We start from the raw sequence: 19,551 nt of genomic DNA on the forward strand, positions 1-19,551 counted from the left end.
TCCCAGTGTTGAAGAGGAGAGCGGGTGTTTGATCAGTTGAGATTTTGTAGTTGGGATGTGTTACTTCTATGGATGCATTACAGTTGGTTGTTAATGTCGGTAGTGACATCTGTCATATACATTTGATCAATAATTGACATCCTCCTTTCTTCTTCCTTTCTTGCCGTGCAGGCCCCCTCCCATCTCCAGGGGTAGTGATAGGAACACTGAAAGAGTAATATATAGACATATTAAAGTAGTTTGCCGTGCAGGCTCCCTCCCATCTCCAGGGGTAGTGATAGGAACACTGAAAGAGTAATATATAGATATATTAAAGTAGTTTGCCGTGCAGGCCCCCTCCCATCTCCAGGGGTAGTGATAGGAACACTGAAAGAGTAATATATAGATATATTAAAGTAGTTTGCCGTGCACGCCCCCTCCCATCTCCAGGGGTAGTGATAGGAACACTGAAAGAGTAATATATAGATATATTAAAGTAGTTTGCCGTGCAGGCTCCCTCCCCTCTCCAGGGGTAGTGATAGGAACACTGAAAGAGTAATATATAGATATATTAAAGTAGTTTGCCGTGCAGGCTCCCTCCCCTCTCCAGGGGTAGTGATAGGAACACTGAAAGAGTAATATATAGATATATTAAAGTAGTTTGCCATGCAGGCTCCCTCCCCTCTCCAGGGGTAGTGATAGGAACACTGAAAGAGTAATATAGAGATATATTAAAGTAGTTTGCCATGCAGGCTCCCTCCCCTCTCCAGGGGTAGTGATAGGAACACTGAAAGAGTAATATAGAGATATATTAAAGTAGTTTGCCATGCAGGCTCCCTCCCATCTCCAGGGGTAGTGATAGGAACACTGAAAGAGTAATATATAGATATATTAAAGTAGTTTGCCGTGCAGGCTCCCTCCCCTCTCCAGGGGTAGTGATAGGAACACTGAAAGAGTAATATATAGATATATTAAAGTAGTTTGCCGTAGATATATTAAAGTAGTTTGCCGTGCAGGCCCTCCCCTCTCCAGGGGTAGTGATAGGAACACTGAAAGAGTAATATATAGATATATTAAAGTAGTTTGCCGTGCACGCACTGAAAGAGTAATATATAGATATATTAAAGTAGTTTGCCGTGCACGCCCCCTCCCCTCTCCAGGGGTAGTGATAGGAACACTGAAAGAGTAATATATAGATATATTAAAGTAGTTTGCCGTGCACGCCCCCTCCCATCTCCAGGGGCAGTGATAGGAACACTGAAAGAGTAATATATAGATATATTAAAGTAGTTTGCCGTGCAGGCTCCCTCCCATCTCCAGGGGCAGTGATAGGAACACTGAAAGAGTAATATATAGATATATTAAAGTAGTTTGCCATGCAGGCTCCCTCCCATCTCCAGGGGTAGTGATAGGAACACTGAAAGAGTAATATATAGATATATTAAAGTAGTTTGTGCCGTAATTATTATCCAGAGAACTTCTGAACTCAACTTCTGAGAGATGTAACATTTCCGTGCCTTTCTCTCTTTTATTCATGCTCTGGTTTTGTCTCGGCCTTTCTCTATTCCCCTCTCACCACTTTCATTCAATCTCTTTTCTTTTATTTCCCTTTTTTTGTCTCTCACTTTCGCTTTCCCTATTTATATCTTTGACTTTATTTTGACTTTATTTTGTCATCCTCAGTGATTTTATTTATACATGTGCTTTATTATGTGTTTTAAAACTAAACTAAATCACCCCCCCCCCCTGTCTCTCTCTCTTCAGGCCCTCTGACGACCACTCAGGTGACCAGCACCACGCCAGCCCGACCTTTCACCTCCAGTTCTAGCCCTGCTACCACCCGCCCCCTGGCCCCCACCTCTCACCCCATTGGTGCTATCAACAAGGGCCCTGACCTGCGGCCAATCACAGCCACCGTACCAGTCACCAGGCGGCCTCCCCGCCCACCCGTCCAGGGCCCGGAGCCCCAGGTGTGTGAGTCCAGAGTGGCCAGAGGGGTGCAGTGGCCCTCCACCCAGAGAGGAGAGACTGTGGACCGCCCCTGTCCTAAAGGATCACTAGGTGGGGACTGACTATTACCGTGTTTCCTGTATGTATGAGTGTGTGGTTATTTGAGTTGGGGTGTGTGGTTGTGCGTGCATGTGTGTCTGTGGTTTTTGTCAGTTTTTTGTAGGTGCTCAAGTTCACATGTGAATTTGTGTTTTCCAGTGTGTCTCTGTTTCAGTGTGTGTGTGTGTGTGTGTGTGTGTGTGTGTGTGTTTTCCAGTGTGTCACTGTTTCAGTGTGTGTGTGTGTGTGTGTGTGTGTGTGTGTGTGTGTGTGTGTGTGTGTGTGTGTGTGTGTGTGTGTGTGTGTGTGTGTGTGTGTGTGTGTGTGTGTGTTTTCCAGTGTGTCACTGTTTCAGTGTGTTTGTGCTGCAGCTCTTGTTTTTCCCCTGGCTGGCTGTGTTGTCTCCCCCTCTCCTCTCCTGTCCCACTGTTAGTCTCAGCAGCAGGCTGGGTCCCAGAAGATTCCCTCTACATGAAAGCCCGTCCTCTCCTCTCCTCTCCAAATGAAAGAGTCGTCTCATAGCGAAACAGGGATAGCCAAGTGAAAGTGTGGAATAATGAAATGAAAGACTGAACAAAACAGAATACACCTCCCTTCATGCTAGCTTCTATAACTCCAAACATGCAAGCATCAAATAGCCCTCTCGAGTTCCAGAAAAGAATAGAATATATTCTACCACCACTCCCCCCTCCATCTCTTCTTGCTTTTCTGTGTTCTCTCTCTCTCTCTCTCTCTCTCTCTCTCTCTCTCTCTCTCTCTCTCTCTCTCTCTCATCTCTGACAACAACAGTAACGCTAAATTAGCAGCTGGCTTAATTGCCATGTCTTGGCAGAGATTTCAAACCCAATCTGCGCTAGATGGAGGAGAGCAGGGAGCGGAGGGGGGGGGTACTTCTGCTCTGATTCCTCCACTGCTGTGTTGTCTCTCTGTCTTCTCCCTTCTTCTGTCTCCCTTTCTCCCTCTCTTCTCTCTCTCTCCCCCTCCCTCTCTCTTCTCCCCTCCCTCTATCTTCTCCCCTCTCTCTCTCTCTTCTCTCCTCACTCCCTCTCTCTTCTCCCTTCTTCTGTCTCCCTTTCTCCCTCTCTTCTCCCTCTCTCTCTCTTCTTCCCTCTCTCTTCTCCCTTTTTCTGTCTCCCTCTCTTCTCCCTCACTCCCTCTCTCTTCTCCCCTGTCTCTCTCTTCTCCCCCCCTCCCTCTCTCCCTCTCTCTTCTCCCCTCTCTCTCTTCTCCCCTCTCTCCCTCTCTCTTCTCCCTTCTTCTGTCTCCCTCTCTTCTCCCTCTCTCCCTCTCTCTTCTCCCCTCTCTCTCTTCTCCCCCCCTCTCTCTCCCTCTCTCTTCTCCCCTCTCTCTCTTCTCCCCTCTCTCCCTCTCTCTTCTCCCCTCTCTCTCTTCTCCCCTCTCTCCCTCTCTCTTCTCCCTTCTTCTGTCTCCCTCTCTTCTCCCCTCTCTCTCTTCTCCCCCCCTCCCTCTCTCTTCTCCCTTCTTCTGTCTCCCTCTCTCCCTCTCTTCTCCGTCTCTCCTTCTCCCCCCCTCCCTCTCTCTTCTCCCTTCTTCTGTCTCCCTCTCTCCCTCTCTTCTCCGTCTCTCCTTCTCTTCTCCCCTCTCTTCTGTTGTTCCCTGTATGGAGCTGTTTGTGTAGCGGCAGTGGAAAGACCCTTCCTTGGTTGATCCCAGTGTGTTGTCCTCTCTCTGAACTCTCCTAACTAAACTGAAAACTTAGCTGAAAACGAGGGGTGGCGGGAGGTCCCTCCCTTGAGGTGTTATTCTTGCAGATGAGAGACGATGCCTGATGGCGCCGTCTTTGCTGTGTGTGTGAGTGGAGCAGTGTGTGTATGTGTGGGGGGGAGGGGGGGCTGTGTGTGTGTGTGTGTAGCGCACGTTTGTGTGAATTTGTGTTCCTTTAAAGCCATGTTCTTATAGCCAACTCATTTGAAAGCCTACCCCTCCCTTCTCGTTCTTTCTCTTTCTGTCCTACACTCCATTATTTAACCTTTCCACTTCTGCCCCATTTTCTCTCACACACTTCCTCCTCCCTCCTCCCTCTCTTTTCTCTCCTCCGCCGAACCACTCAAAGTATTGCATATTTAAAGTTCATTTAATTTACTCTTATTTTATCTGTCGTACTCTTTGCCCTGTTCCTTTTCTCTTTAAAATCCATTTCTCTATAATTGGCCAATACCTAATGCTTCTTATCGCTCCATCCCTTTCTCCCTTCCTCCCTGGCCCTCCCAGGCATCGCCTCGTTCCAGTGCTTGGCGGCTCCGGTCATGTGGAACCCTCGGGGCCCTGACCTCAGTAACTGCACCTCTCCCTGGGTCAACCAGGTAGCCCAGAAGGTAAGACCTCCACCTCTACTAGTCCCTCTGTTGGGGGCCTCTGGCCCTGCCTCTGGCCCTGGGTGTCTGTGTCCATATGCACACTGCCATTAGCATGTCTCCAAGGTTCTCCTGATTAAAACCCATCACCACCATATCACCAAGGTTTTCACTCATTAGAATGACTCATTTCAACTAGACCCATATTCAAATGCATCCCCTCTTCATGCTCCACTTTCTATAGTTAGTCATTCACCCTATGGAAGGCCATTAATGTCAAGATGATGGAAATACTATTTTTATTTAAAGTATATTAAAAGATAATTAAGTTGCAACTATTTTATTGAGTGTATTTAAAGTGTATTTTTATAAAAAACGTGAGTCGACTTCGCACCCTCAACTTACCACTCTCAACCATCAGCAACCCCCAACACACGCTCCTCTGTGTAGTACCCAGTGGTGGAAATGTGTGTCTCTGTGTAGATAAAGAGTGGTGAGAATGCTGCCAACATTGCTGGGGAGTTGGTGAACCACACACGGGGGCGGATCCACGCTGGTGATGTCAGCTCGTCAGTGCGTCTGATGGAACAGCTGCTGGACATACTGGATGCCCAGCTTCAGGCCCTGCGGCCCGGCAACAAGGAGTCAGCCGCACGCAACTACAACAAGGTAGAAGACACACACGTGCAAACACACACCACACACACACACACACACACACACACACACACACACACACACACACACACACACACACACACACACACACACACGCAGATAGATGTACACAAACACAAAGTTGTATAAACACACACACTCACACATAGACAAATTCACACACACTCACAGACAAACTGAACTGGGTGTTTAAAAATGCACGCTTACAGTGTGTAACATCCCTCTAGACTTGCAGTTTGCCATTGTTTTGGTGTTACAGTACCCTATAGAAGTGTACTGTAACACTATTGTCCTCCCTCCTCTCAGCTCCAGAAGAGAGAGAGGACCTGTCGGGCTTACATCCAGGTAACCTTCCCCTTTAATCCCCACACTTTAAATGGACAATATCTTCTAGCCTACCAGTGTACTGACTACTGAGAATAATGTGGGAAAGATAACCCCTAGCCTGTAGTAGACATATGTGTGTACTGTATAGGATTCCTTTAGGCTGAGATATATCATGTAATGTGTTCTGAATCACTCTAGTAGCAGGTGGAGTGCGGTGCAGCGGTGTGTGTGTGTGTGTGTGTGTGTGTGTGTGTGTGTGTGTGTGTGTGTGTGTGTGTGTGTGTGTGTGTGTGTGTGTGTGTGTGTGTGTGTGTGTGTGTGTGTGTGCGCTGTATGGCTGATATCTCTCTGGATGCCTGAAATGTGTCTATAATATTTCCTCAGGCTGCTGCTTTCTTTGTAGTTTTTCCTCATGTTCATAGTATCTCTCTGAAATGTGGGCGGAGTAATAGAAGCAGTAATAATGTTTCTGTGACATAACTCAGCTCGGTTTCACTGTAATGTTACTATAGTGATATACGTTGCTATATGAGCCTTGGCTGTGTACTGTTCAGTACAGTATGATATCTCTGGCTATGTGTAAGGAGTCATTTGATAGTATGTGTGTGATATCATAGCATGTATGATGTATCCCTACATATGAATGATGTCACCCTACATATGAATTCTGTCATCCTGCAGCATATGTGTTCCTTAACCTGTCTGTTGTGCATTGGAACAAAATACAGTGCCTTGCGAAAGTATTGAACTTTGCGACCTTTTGCCACATTTCAGGCTTCAAACATAAAGATATAAAACTGTAATCGCAGCAAAAGGTGGCGCTACAAAGTATTAACTTAAGGGGGCTGAATAATTTTTGATTTGTTAAAAAAGTTTGAAATATCCAATAAATGTCGTTCCGCTTCATGATTGTGTCCCACTTGTTGTTGATTCTTCACAAAAAAATACAGTTTTATATCTTTATGTTTGAAGCCTGAAATGTGGCAAAAGGTCGCAAAGTTCAAGGGGGCCGAATACTTTCGCAAGGCACTGTACATACAAATCTGCAGGGGTGTACGATCTATGCAAAGTCTGCTGTGTTGTAGTGTGTCACGAGAGCGCCCTTGTTTAGCATTGGTTGTACTGTAGCTTATGAAGCAACACAGATGTAATACAGTATATGGTCAACATAAATAATTAGAATGGTTTTAATAGGTTTAGTGTAAGGGGAATTGTATGGTAAGGGGAAAGGGAAATGTATGGTGATGTATGGTAAGGGGAAGGGGAAATGTATGGTGATGTATGGTAAGGGGAAGGGGAAATGTATGGTTAGGGGAAGGGGAAATGTATGGTAATGTATGGTAAGGGGAAGGGGAAATGTATGGTAATGTATGGTAAGGGGAAGGGGAAATGTATGGTAATGTATGGTAAGGGGAGGGGAAATGTATGGTAATGTATGGTAAGGGGAAGGGGAAATGTATGGTAAGGTATGGTAAGGGGAAATGTATGGTGATGTATGGTAAGGAAGGGAAATGTATGGTGATGTATGGTAAGGTATGGTAAGGGGAAGGGGAAATGTATGGTGATGTATGGTAAGGGGAAGGGGAAATGTATGGTAAGGGGAAGGGGAAATGTATGGTAATGTATGGTAAGGGGAAGGGGAAATGTATGGTAATGTATGGTAAGGGGAAGGGGAAGGGGAAATGTATGGCGATGTATGGTAAGGAGAAATGTATGGTGATGTATGGTAAGGGAATGGGAAATGTATGGCGATGTATGGTAAGGGGAATGGGAAATGTATGGTAATGTATGGTAAGGAGAAATGTATGGTGATGTATGGTAAGGGGAAATGTATGGTGATGTATGGTAAGGGGAAGGGGAAATGTATGGTGATGTATGGTAAGGGGAAGGGGAAATGTATGGTGATGTATGGTAAGGGGAAGGGGAAATGTATGGTAATGTATGGTAAGGAGAAATGTATGGTGATGTATGGTAAGGGGAAATGTATGGTGATGTATGGTAAGGAGAAATGTATGGTGATGTATGGTAAGGGGAAATGTATGGTGATGTATGGTAAGGGGAAATGTATGGTGATGTATGGTAAGGGGAAATGTATGGTGATGTATGGTAAGGGGAAATGTATGGTAAGGGGAAGGGGAAATGTATGGTGATTGTGTGAAGTGAAGAGCATAGAAGTGCAGCTGTAATTCTCTCCCTTCCACTGTACAATGAAGAATACTCAATTGACCCTGTGCGTGTCATACAGGCCTGTATAGTATAAGAGAATTACATGATGAATCAAACATACAGGCCTGTATTTATAGTACAAGAGAATCACATGATGAATCAAACATACAGGCCTGTATTTATAGTACAAGAGAATCACATGATGAATCAAACATACAGGCCTGTATAGTACAAGAGAATCACAAGATGAATAAAACATACAGGCCTGTATAGTATAAGAGAATCACATGGTGAATCAAACATACAGGCCTGTATAGTATAAGAGAATCACATGATGAATCAAACATACAGGCCTGTACAGTATAAGAGAATCACATGGTGAATCAAACATACAGGCCTGTATAGTATAAGAGAATCACAAGATGAATCAAACATACAGGCCTGTATAGTATAAGAGAATCACAAGATGAATCAAACTTACAGGCCTGTATAGTATAAGAGAATCACAAGATGAATCAAACATACAGGCCTGTATAGTATAAGAGAATCACAAGATGAATCAAACATACAGGCCTGTATAGTATAAGAGAATCACAAGATGAATCAAACATACAGGCCTGTATAGTATAAGAGAATCACATGGTGAATCAAACATACAGGCCTGTACAGTATAAGAGAATCACATGGTGAATCAAACATACAGGCCTGTACAGTATAAGAGAATCACATGGTGAATCAAACATACAGGCCTGTACAGTATAAGAGAATCACATGGTGAATCAAACATACAGGCCTGTACAGTATAAGAGAATCACATGGTGAATCAAACATACAGGCCTCTGTTATAAATTGGATAACAGGTCAAAATTCTACTATAAGAGTAGAGCAGCAGAAAATGTAATGTACAGCAGTAGCATGTGTAATGTAATGTACAGCAGTAGCATGTGTAATGTAATGTACAGCAGTAGCATGTGTAATGTAATGTACAGCAGTAGCATGTGTAATGTAATGTACAGCAGTAGCATGTGTAATGTGATGCAGTGGAATACAGTAGTGTGAACCTTAGCGCCCCCTCTGCGTTGCTAGGCGGTAGTGCAGACAGTGGACAACCTGCTGCGTACAGAGGCTCTGGAGTCGTGGCAGGACATGAACACTACGGAGCAGGCCCACACCGCCACCATGCTATTGGACGTCCTGGAGAAAGGAGCCTTCCTATTGGCCAACAACATGTACGGCAACCGTTTCACCGACCGGGCCCCCAATATCGGTAAGAAATAGGGGGAAATGGAAGCAGTGGGGTGCATGCATGTGTGTGATTAGTAATTGTAATTAGTAGCAATAGTAATTCCAGTAGGTGGATAGGTGTAGAGCAGGGCATGCTCAATATCCTGGAAAAGCAGAACAACTCTAACCATTTGTTCCCACGTGCCTGTGTGTGTATCTTAGATCTGGAGGTGCACGTGTTGAACACAGAGATGGACCTTCAGGACCTGTCCTTTCCTCAGAACTACGTGAGCGACAGCACCATCCAGCTCTCCGCCTCCACCATCAAACAGTACAGCCGCAATGGTCAGTAACCTTATCACGGTCATCACATCACAGTCAAACCCTACAGCGCTCTCGTTCACTCCATGACCTGAGATATGGGCTCAGGGATCTCCCGTTCACTCCATGACCTGAGATATGGGCTCAGGGATCTCCCGTTCACTCCATGACCTGAGTTATGGGCTTGGGGATATCCCGTTCACTCCATTGACCTGAGTTATGGGCTCAGAGATCTCCCGTTCACTCCATGACCTGAGATATGGGCTCAGGGATCTCCCGTTCACTCCATGACCTGAGTTATGGGCTTGGGGATATCCCGTTCACTCCATTGACCTGAGTTATGGGCTCAGAGATCTCCCGTTCACTTCATGACCTGAGATATGGGCTCAGGGATCTCTCAGACCTGAGTTAATGTTCCCGTTCACTCCATTGACCTGAGTTGCATTCCCGTTTCATGACCTGAGATATGGGCTCAGGGATCTCTCAGTCAATGTTTCCGTTTGCATTTTCATGCGAGTCTAAAGTAATCTGCATGCAGTTGACCAAGTTATTGTTTCATAATAACAGGCCAATCAGATTAATAAAAGCGCTGAGACCATTTCTTCCTTGATGGTTTCCTAACAACACTCCTAATAGAATAGCTGGAGAGGCGTGTAGATGACTATCACCCACAGCCTGACAGAGCAATCTCAGCTCTCGCTCTCTCTCTCTCTCCCTTGCTCTGTCTCTCCACCATCTTATACCCTTCTCTCATCTCTTCTCCCGCTTCAAGCCCCCCTCCCCCTCTCCCTCCCTCCAGTCCTCCACCCATCCCTCCAATCCTCCCCTCCCTCCCTCCAGTCCTCCACCCATCCCTCCATTCCTCCTCTTCCTCCCTCCAGTCCTCCCTCCATCCCTCCATTCCTCCTCTCCCTCCCTCCATCCCTCCCTCTCCCCCTGCTCTGTTTTCTGTCAGCGCTCGGCTCTGCAGTGGGAACCAGATTAGAATGATTGAAACAAACGCACATGAAAAATTCATATGGAATAATAGGAGATCTGTGAATGCTTGAGGGATGAATGTTCCATTGCCCTCCACATTAAATCTCCCCTCTTTCCCACCAGTCAAAATGAAACGGTTCTTACCATCATTCTAACCTTCACTAACTCTCTCTCTCTCTCTCTCTGTCACTCTGCCTCTCTCCCCTTCCTCCTTTCCCCTCATCATTCCCCCTGTCCTCTCTCGCTATTTCTGTCTTCTCTCTTTACTATTCCTCCTTTTCCTCTTTCTCTTTTCTCTCTCCTTCCCCCCTTCCCTCTCCTTTACCTCTTTATGTTCTATCTCTCTCTTACTCCCTCTCCTCCCCACTTCCCCTCTTTATGTTCTATCTCTCTCTTACTCTCTCTCCTTCCCCCCTTCCCTCTCCTTTACCTCTTTATGTTATATCTCTCTCTGACACCCTCTCCTTCCCCCTTCCCCTCTTTATGTTCTATCCTCTCTCTTACTCCCTCTCCTCCCCCCTTCCCCTCTTTATGTTCTATGTTCTATCTCTCTCTCTTACTCCCTCTCCTCCCCCCTTCCCCTCTTTTATGTTCTATCTCTCTCTCTTACTCTCTCTCCTTCCCCCTTCCCCTCTTTATGTTCTATCTCTCTCTCTTACTCCCTCTCCTTCCCCCTTCCCCTCTTTATGTTCTATCTCTCTCTCTTACTCCCTCTCCTCCCCCCTCCCCCTCTTTATGTTCTATCTCTCTCTTACTCTCTCTCCTTCCCTTCCCCTCTTTATGTTCTATCTCTCTCTCTTACTCCCTCTCCTTCCCCCTCCCTTCCTTCCCTCCCCCTTCCCCTTTATGTTCTATCCCCTCCTTCCCCCTTCCCCTCTTTATGTTTATGTTCTATCTCTCTCTCTTTTATGTTCTATCTCTCTCTCTTACTCCCTTCCTTCCCCCTTCCCCTCTTTATGTTCTATCTCTCTCTTACTCCCCTCTCCTCCCCCTTCCCCTCTTTATGTTCTATCCCTCTTACTCCCTCTCCCTTCCCCCCTTCCCCTCTTTATGTTCTATCTCTCTCTTACTCTCTCTCCTTCCCTTTATGTTCTATCTTCCCCTCTTTATGTTCTATCTCTCTCTCTTACTCCCTCTCCTTCCCCCTTCCCCTCTTTATGTTCTATCTCTCTCTCTTACTCCCTCTCCTTCCCCCTTCCCCTCCCCCTTCCCCTCTTTTCCCCTCTTTATGTTCTATCTCTCTCTTACTCTCTCTCCTTCCCTCTTCCCCTCTTTATGTTCTATCTCTCTCTCTTACTCCCTCTCCTTCCCCCTTCCCCTCTTTATGTTCTATCTCTCTCTCTTACTCCCTCTCCTTCTTTCCCCTCTTTATGTTCTATCTCTCTCTCTCTCTCTGGCCCTCTTCCCCTCTTTATTATTATGCTCTCCTTCCCCACCCCCTTCCCACTCCTTTACCTCTTTCTGTTCTCTCTCTCTCTGTCTGGCTCTCTCTCCTTATTATGCTCCCTTCACACACTATTTCGGTTTCTTTTTTCTCTTTTTCCTTTCCCTCTCTCATTTCCCCTCTCTATCTCTCTCTCTTCTTCTTTCTCCCACTCCCCATCTCTCTCTCTGACCCTTTCGCTCTCTACCCGTCTCTCATCTCTCTCCCCCCCTCCAGGCCAAGTCAAGGTAGTGTTTGTTCTTTATAAGAACTTGGGCTCCTTCCTGTCTACGGAGAACGCCACGGTGAAGATGGAGCTGGAGGCGGCACCGGGGGAGCGGGGCTTGGCGGTCAACTCCCACGTCATCGCCGCCTCCATCAATAAAGAGTCCAGCAGAGTGTTCCTCACTGAGCCGGTGGTGTTCACACTCAAACACTTACAGGTATACACTTACAGATCCATTTAATGTCATACGCTTCCATACTTACAGAACGGCTCATAACAATGGCCGGAACATAGCAAATGGAATGGCATCAAACGCATGAAAACCATGTGTTTGATGTATTTGATACCATTCCATTCATTACGCTCCAGACATTACCATGAGCCCATTCACCCCAATAAAGGTGCCACCAACCTCCTGTGACTCACACACATACAGTCCACAAACTCTCCCATACACACAATACACTCCCATATACACAATGCACTCCCATATACACAATACACTTCCATACACACAATATACACCCATACACACAATACACTCCCATACACACAATACACTCCCATACACACAATACACACCCTTACACACAATACACACCCATATACACAATACACACCCATACACACAATACACTCCCATACACACAATACACTCCCATACACACAATACACTCCCATACACACAATACACACCCTTACACACCCATATACACAATACACACCCATAAACACAATACACTCCCATACACACAATACACTCCCATACACACAATACACACCCGTACACACAATACACTCCCATACACACAATACACTCCCATACACACAATACACTCCCATACACACAATACACACCCATACACACAATACACACCCATACACAATACACTCCCATACACACAATACACACCCATACACAATACACTCCCATACACACAATACACACCCATACACAATACACTCCCATACACACAATACACTACCATACACAATACACTCACATACACACAATATACACCCATACACTATACACAATACACTCCATATACACAATGCACTCCCATATACACAATACACTTCCATACACACAATATACACCCATACACACAATACACTCCCATACACACAATACACACCCATACACAATACACTCACATACACACAATATACACCCATACACTATACACAATACACTCCCATACACACAATACACACCCATACATAATACACTCCCATACACACGATACACACCCATACACAATACACTCCAGTATACACACTTCAGTCGCATACACACAATACACTCCAATATACACACTACACTCACATAAAAATTACGCTCACATACACTTGCATAAACCGAAAGGTTGAAAGATCGAATCCCCGAGCTGACAATTTAGAAATCTGCCATTCTGCCCCTGAACAAAGCAGGTAACCCTGACTTGCCTAGTAAAACTAAGGTAAAATAACATTTTAAATAATAATAAATACAAAAACATAAATGTACATTGACATAATGTACACATACAGGAGGTTAAACACTACACCACATACTGTACTGTAGTAGACTAACAAGCCCATACACATACTGTACTGTAGTAGACAAACAAGCCCATACACATACTGTACTGTAGTAGACTAACAAGCCCATACACATACTGTACTGTAGTAGACAAACAAGCCCATACACATACTGTACTGTAGTAGACAAACAAGCCCATACACATACTGTACTGTAGTAGACTAACAAGCCCATACACATACTGTACTGTAGTAGACTAACAAGCCCATACACATACTGTACTGTAGTAGACTAACAAGCCCATACACATACTGTACTGTAGTAGACTAACAAGCCCATACACATACTGTACTGTAGTAGACTAACAAGCCCATACACATACTGTACTGTAGTAGACTAACAAGCCCATACACATACTGTACTGTAGTAGACAAACAAGCCCATACACATGCCCATACTGTACTGTAGTAGACTAACAAGCCCATACACATACTGTACTGTAGTAGACTAACAAGCCCATACACATACTGTACTGTAGTAGACAAACAAGCCCATACACATACTGTACTGTAGTAGACAAACAAGCCCATACACATACTGTACTGTAGTAGACAAACAAGCCCATACACATACTGTACTGTAGTAGACAAACAAGCCCATACACATACTGTACTGTAGTAGACAAACAAGCCTGTAGTAGACAAACAAGCCCATACACATACTGTACTGTAGTAGACAAACAAGCCCATACACATACTGTACTGTAGTAGACAAACAAGCCCATACACATACTGTACTGTAGTAGACAAACAAGCCCATACACATACTGTACTGTAGTAGACAAACAAGCCCATACACATACTGTACTGTAGTAGACAAACAAGCCCATACACATACTGTACTGTAGTAGACTAACAAGCCCATACACATACTGTACTGTAGTAGACAAACAAGCCCATACACATACTGTACTGTAGTAGACAAACAAGCCCATACACATACTGTACTGTAGTAGACAAACAAGCCCATACACATACTGTACTGTAGTAGACAAACAAGCCCATACACATACTGTACTGTAGTAGACTAACAAGCCCATACACATACTGTACTGTAGTAGACAAACAAGCCCATACACATACTGTACTGTAGTAGACTAACAAGCCCATACACATACTGTACTGTAGTAGACTAACAAGCCCATACACATACTGTACTGTAGTAGACAAACAAGCCCATACACATACTGTACTGTAGTAGACAAACAAGCCCATACACATACTGTACCAAACAAGCCCATACACATACTGTACTGTAGTAGACTAACAAGCCCATACACATACTGTACTGTAGTAGACAAACAAGCCCATACACATACTGTACTGTAGTAGACAAACAAGCCCATACACATACTGTACTGTAGTAGACAAACAAGCCCATACACATACTGTACTGTAGTAGACAAACAAGCCCATACACATACTGTACTGTAGTAGACAAACAAGCCCATACACATACTGTACTGTAGTAGACAAACAAGCCCATACACATACTGTACTGTAGTAGACAAACAAGCCCATACACATACTGTACTGTAGTAGACAAACAAGCCCATACACATACTGTACTGTAGTAGACAAACAAGCCCATACACATACTGTACTGTAGTAGACAAACAAGCCCATACACATACTGTACTGTAGTAGACAAACAAGCCCATACACATACTGTACTGTAGTAGACAAACAAGCCCATACACATACTGTACTGTAGTAGACAAACAAGCCCATACACATACTGTACTGTAGTAGACAAACAAGCCCATACACATACTGTACTGTAGTAGACAAACAAGCCCATACACATACTGTACTGTAGTAGACAAAAGCCCATACACATACTGTACTGTAGTAGACAAACAAGCCCATACACATACTGTACTGTAGTAGACTAACAAGCCCATACACATACTGTACTGTAGTAGACAAACAAGCCCATACACATACTGTACTGTAGTAGACAAACAAGCCCATACACATACTGTACTGTAGTAGACAAACAAGCCCATACACATACTGTACTGTAGTAGACAAACAAGCCCATACACATAGTGTACTGTAGTAGACAAACAAGCCCATACACATACTGTACTGTAGTAGACAAACAAGCCCATACACATACTGTACTGTAGTAGACAAACAAGCCCATACACATACTGTACTGTAGTAGACAAACAAGCCCATACACATAGTGTACTGTAGTAGACTAACAAGCCCATACACATACTGTACTGTAGTAGACAAACAAGCCCATACACATACTGTACTGTAGTAGACAAACAAGCCCATACACATACTGTATACAGAGCATCAAACCCTACGTCCCTCACACTGTACACACTGTTCTGTTACTGTACACATGCATTACAATATATTTCACCTCTCACCCTTTCTCTCTCTCTCCCACATATTTGCCAACTGTTTAAATAGGCTGTATTTTCTTTCCCTGTCATCTGCTTGTACTGTATAGAAACATGTTTAAATGGATTGCAGCACTTTATGTTCATTATTTATGTGTGTGTGTTGTTATAAAGCCTGCGACAGAACCATTTACCTTGGGTATCAATAAAGTTAATTCATTTACTTTTGAAATTCTCTCTCTCTCTCTCTCTCTCTCTCTCTCTCTCTCTCTCTCTCTCTCTCTCTCTCTCTCTCTCTCTCTCTCTCTCTCTCTCTCTCTCTCTCTCTCTCTCTCTCTCTCTCTCTCTCTCTCTCTCTCCCTCCCTCCCTCCCTCCCTCCCTCCCTCCCTCCCTCCAGTTGGAGAACCACTACAGTCCCAACTGTTCGTTCTGGAATTACTCTGAGCGGTCGATGACAGGCCAGTGGTCGTCTCAGGGCTGTAGACTGCTGGACACCAACAGCACACACACCACCTGCTCCTGTTCCCACCTCACCAACTTTGCTGTGCTCATGGCCCACCACCAGCCTGATGTAGGTCCAGTGGATATTACACACACACACACACACACACACACACACATACAGATAGACAGACAGACACACTGGCACACATCAAGGTTATTATAGTAAATGAAAACCCGAAAATCATCAGCTGCCTCAGTGTTGTTGTAGAGAATTTGGCAGTACGTCCTACGAGCCTCACAACCGCTTCAGCCCAGGATCTCCACATCACACGGCTTTTCTGAAACTGTTATCTTTCACTCCAAAACTAACTACAATAATAAAAACCATCAAGAATTATGTTCAGTTTTAGTCATTTTTGGGGGGGAAGGGGGGGAAATAGAATGGTTTTTTATAGGGTAGGGTAGCCTAGTGGTTAGAGTGTTGGACTAGCAACAGAAAGGTTGCAAGTTCAAATCCCCGAGCTGACAAGATACAAGGTGCAAATCTGTCGTTCTGCCCCTGAACAGGCAGTTAACCCACTGTTCCTAGGCCGTCATTGAAAATAAGAATTCATTCTTAACTGACTTTCTTAGTAAAATAAAAAGGACATTTTTTATCATAGGTACACTTCAACTGTAAGAGACGGAATCTAAAACAAAAATCCAGAAAATCACATTGTATGATTTTTAAGTAATTAATTTGCATTTTATTGCATGACATAAGTATTTGATCACCTACCAACCAGTAAGAATTCCGGCTCTCACTGACCTGTTAGTTTTTCTTTAAGAAGTCCTCCTGTTCTCTATTCATTACCTGTATTAACTGCACCTGTTTGAACTCGTTACCTGTATAAAAGACACCTGTCCACACACTCAATCAAACAGACTCCAACCTCTCCACAATGGTCAAGACCAGAGAGCTGTGTAAGGAAATCAGGGATCAAATTGGAGACCTGCACAAGGCTGGGATGGGCTACAGGACAATAGACAAGCAGCTTGGTGAGAAGGCAACAACTGTTGGCGCAATTATTAGAATATGGAAGAAGTTCAAGATGACGGTCAATCACCATCGGTCTGGGGCTCCATGCAAGATCTCACCTCGTGGGGCATCAATGATCATGAGGAAGGTGAGGGATCAGCCCAGAACTACACGGCAGGACCTGGTCAATGACCTGAAGAGAGCTGGGACCACAGTCTCAAAGAAAACCATTAGTAACACACTACGCCGTCATGGATTAAAATCCTACAGTGCACGCTATGACGCCGCTAAATAAGATCTGGATCTGGATCAGAAGTCACATAATTAGTTCAGTAAAGTCCACCTGTGTGCAATGTAAGTGTCACATGATTTAAGAATATATACACCTGTTCTGAAAGGCCCCAGTGTCTGCAACTCCAGTAGGCAAGGGGCACCACCAAGCAAGCGGCACCATGAAGACCAAGGAGCTCTCCAAACAGGTTAGGGACAAAGTTGTGGAGAAGTACAGATCTGAGTTGTGTTATAAAATATATCAGAAACTTTGAACATCCCACAGAGCACCATTAAATCCATTATTAAAAAATTCAAAGAATATGCCACCACAACAAACCTGCCAAGAGATGGCCCCTCACCAAAATTCACGAAACAGGCAAGGAGGGCATTAATCAGAGGCAACAAAGAGACCAAAGATAAACCTGAAGTAGCTGCAAAACTCCACAGAGGAGATTGGAGTATCTGTCCATTGGACCACTTTAAGCCCTACACTCCACAGAGCTGGCCTTTACGGAAGAGTGGACAGAAAAAAAGCCATTGCTTTCTGGTGTTCCCCAAAAGGCATGTGGGAGACTTCCCAAACATTTGGAAGAAGGTTCTCTGGTCAGATGAGACAAAAATGGAGCTTTTTGGCTATCCAGGAAAACGCTATATCTGGCTCAAACTCAACACCTCTCATCACCCCGAGAATCCCATCCCCACAGTGAAGCATGGTGGTGGCAGCATCATGCAATGTTTTTCATCGGCAGGGACTGGAAAACTGGTCAGAATTGAATGAATGATGGCTGGCACTAAATACAGGGAGATTCTTGAGGGAAACATTGTTTCAGTCTTCCAGAGATTTGAGACTGGGACGGAGGTTCACCTTCCAGCAAGACAATGACTCTAAGCATATTACTAAAGCAACACTCGAGTGGTTTAAGGGGAAACATTTAAATGTCTTGGAATGTCTTGCCTAGTCGAAGCCCAGACCTCAATCCAATTGAGAATCTGTGGTATGACATATTGTTGTACACCAGTGGAACCCATCCAACTTGAAGGATCTGGAGAAGTTTTGCTTTGAATAATGGGCAAAAATCCCAGTGGCTAGATGTCCCAAGCTCATAGACACATACCCCAAGACACTTGCAGCTGTAAAGGTTGCTCTACAAAGTATTGACTTGGGGGGTGAATAGTTATGCACTCTAAAGTTTCCTGTTTTTTTTATTTATTTCTTGCTTGTTTCACAATAAAAAATATGTTGCATCTTCAAAGTGGTAGGCAAAGTGTGCTCCTGTTTCAGTCATGTCTTTGGCCACTTCCCGTGGGTCAAACAAAAACACCATAATGATTGGTTGAAAATAGAGCCTCCTACAATGCAGGCAATGGCTTCAGGATGAAGTTGATGAAGAGCAAATGCAGACTTGAAGTTGACTGCAGTCAAAACTTCATGATCTTTGACTACATGGTTTTTGTCAAGTTCATGCAGTTGTCATATAGGCACAAGTCAGACAGATTTTATACCCATAATGCAACACACTTTGGAAGGCTGTGACCAAAAATTGTCAACGACTTGACAAAGGTGATCAAACGTGCCCTGTTTCTGCGATAACTCTTGGACTCTTGACAACATGATAAAATGGTATTACACCTTGCTGAAACAAGCAAGGTGTTGTAGCAAACGATGAATAAAATGGTCTTGGAACCGCTCACCCTGGCAATTTGACTATTAAACTCATGGGTACACTCGCAATGGCTGCCTGGTATTGTGACGCAATCATTTCCACGGTAATGTAGTTCATTCAAAAGATGTTAACTGATGTGGCTAATACAGTGGAATATATGTTTATGCAATCTCATTAGAGCTGAATCAACCAATAACAGCACATATAATTGGGAATTTGAATGCTAGAATGGACATGAACCTTCTTATGATGGGATAAAGATCAGCCATTTTGGTTAGGGAGTTGGTCAGATATTGTGTAAAATAATGAATTTGAATAATTTATATACACTCTATGTTTGTTAGCTAGCTAGTCATCCAATTGTAGAGGAATTATTCCATTAAGTTTTCAAAGTAACTGCCAATATGCCAACATTCTATTTAAACAATGCAGTCAATCCACATCCATAAACTTGCTGAAATCAGTTGCTGATGGAATTTTGAGGGTTTATTAAATAGCCCCTCTAGTAATTTAACAGGATC

At 44.2% G+C, this 19,551-nt stretch overlaps 1 protein-coding gene across 1 annotated transcript in view; it reads left to right on the forward strand.

Moving 5' to 3' along the window:
• The window catches only part of LOC135555267 (adhesion G protein-coupled receptor L1-like), a 242,721-nt gene that overhangs the window by 206,045 nt on the left and 17,125 nt on the right, over positions 1-19,551 (forward strand). The window contains exons 8-15 of the mRNA XM_064987580.1: positions 1,744-2,040; positions 4,261-4,364; positions 4,827-5,012; positions 5,328-5,366; positions 8,601-8,781; positions 8,961-9,083; positions 11,698-11,903; positions 16,029-16,202. Coding sequence (XP_064843652.1) covers positions 1,744-2,040; positions 4,261-4,364; positions 4,827-5,012; positions 5,328-5,366; positions 8,601-8,781; positions 8,961-9,083; positions 11,698-11,903; positions 16,029-16,202 — 1,310 coding nt within the window. The remainder of the gene's footprint in view (positions 1-1,743; positions 2,041-4,260; positions 4,365-4,826; positions 5,013-5,327; positions 5,367-8,600; positions 8,782-8,960; positions 9,084-11,697; positions 11,904-16,028; positions 16,203-19,551) is intronic.

Source organism: Oncorhynchus masou, chromosome 15, assembly GCF_036934945.1.
Source record: "Oncorhynchus masou masou isolate Uvic2021 chromosome 15, UVic_Omas_1.1, whole genome shotgun sequence".
Lineage (NCBI taxonomy): Eukaryota > Metazoa > Chordata > Actinopteri > Salmoniformes > Salmonidae > Oncorhynchus > Oncorhynchus masou.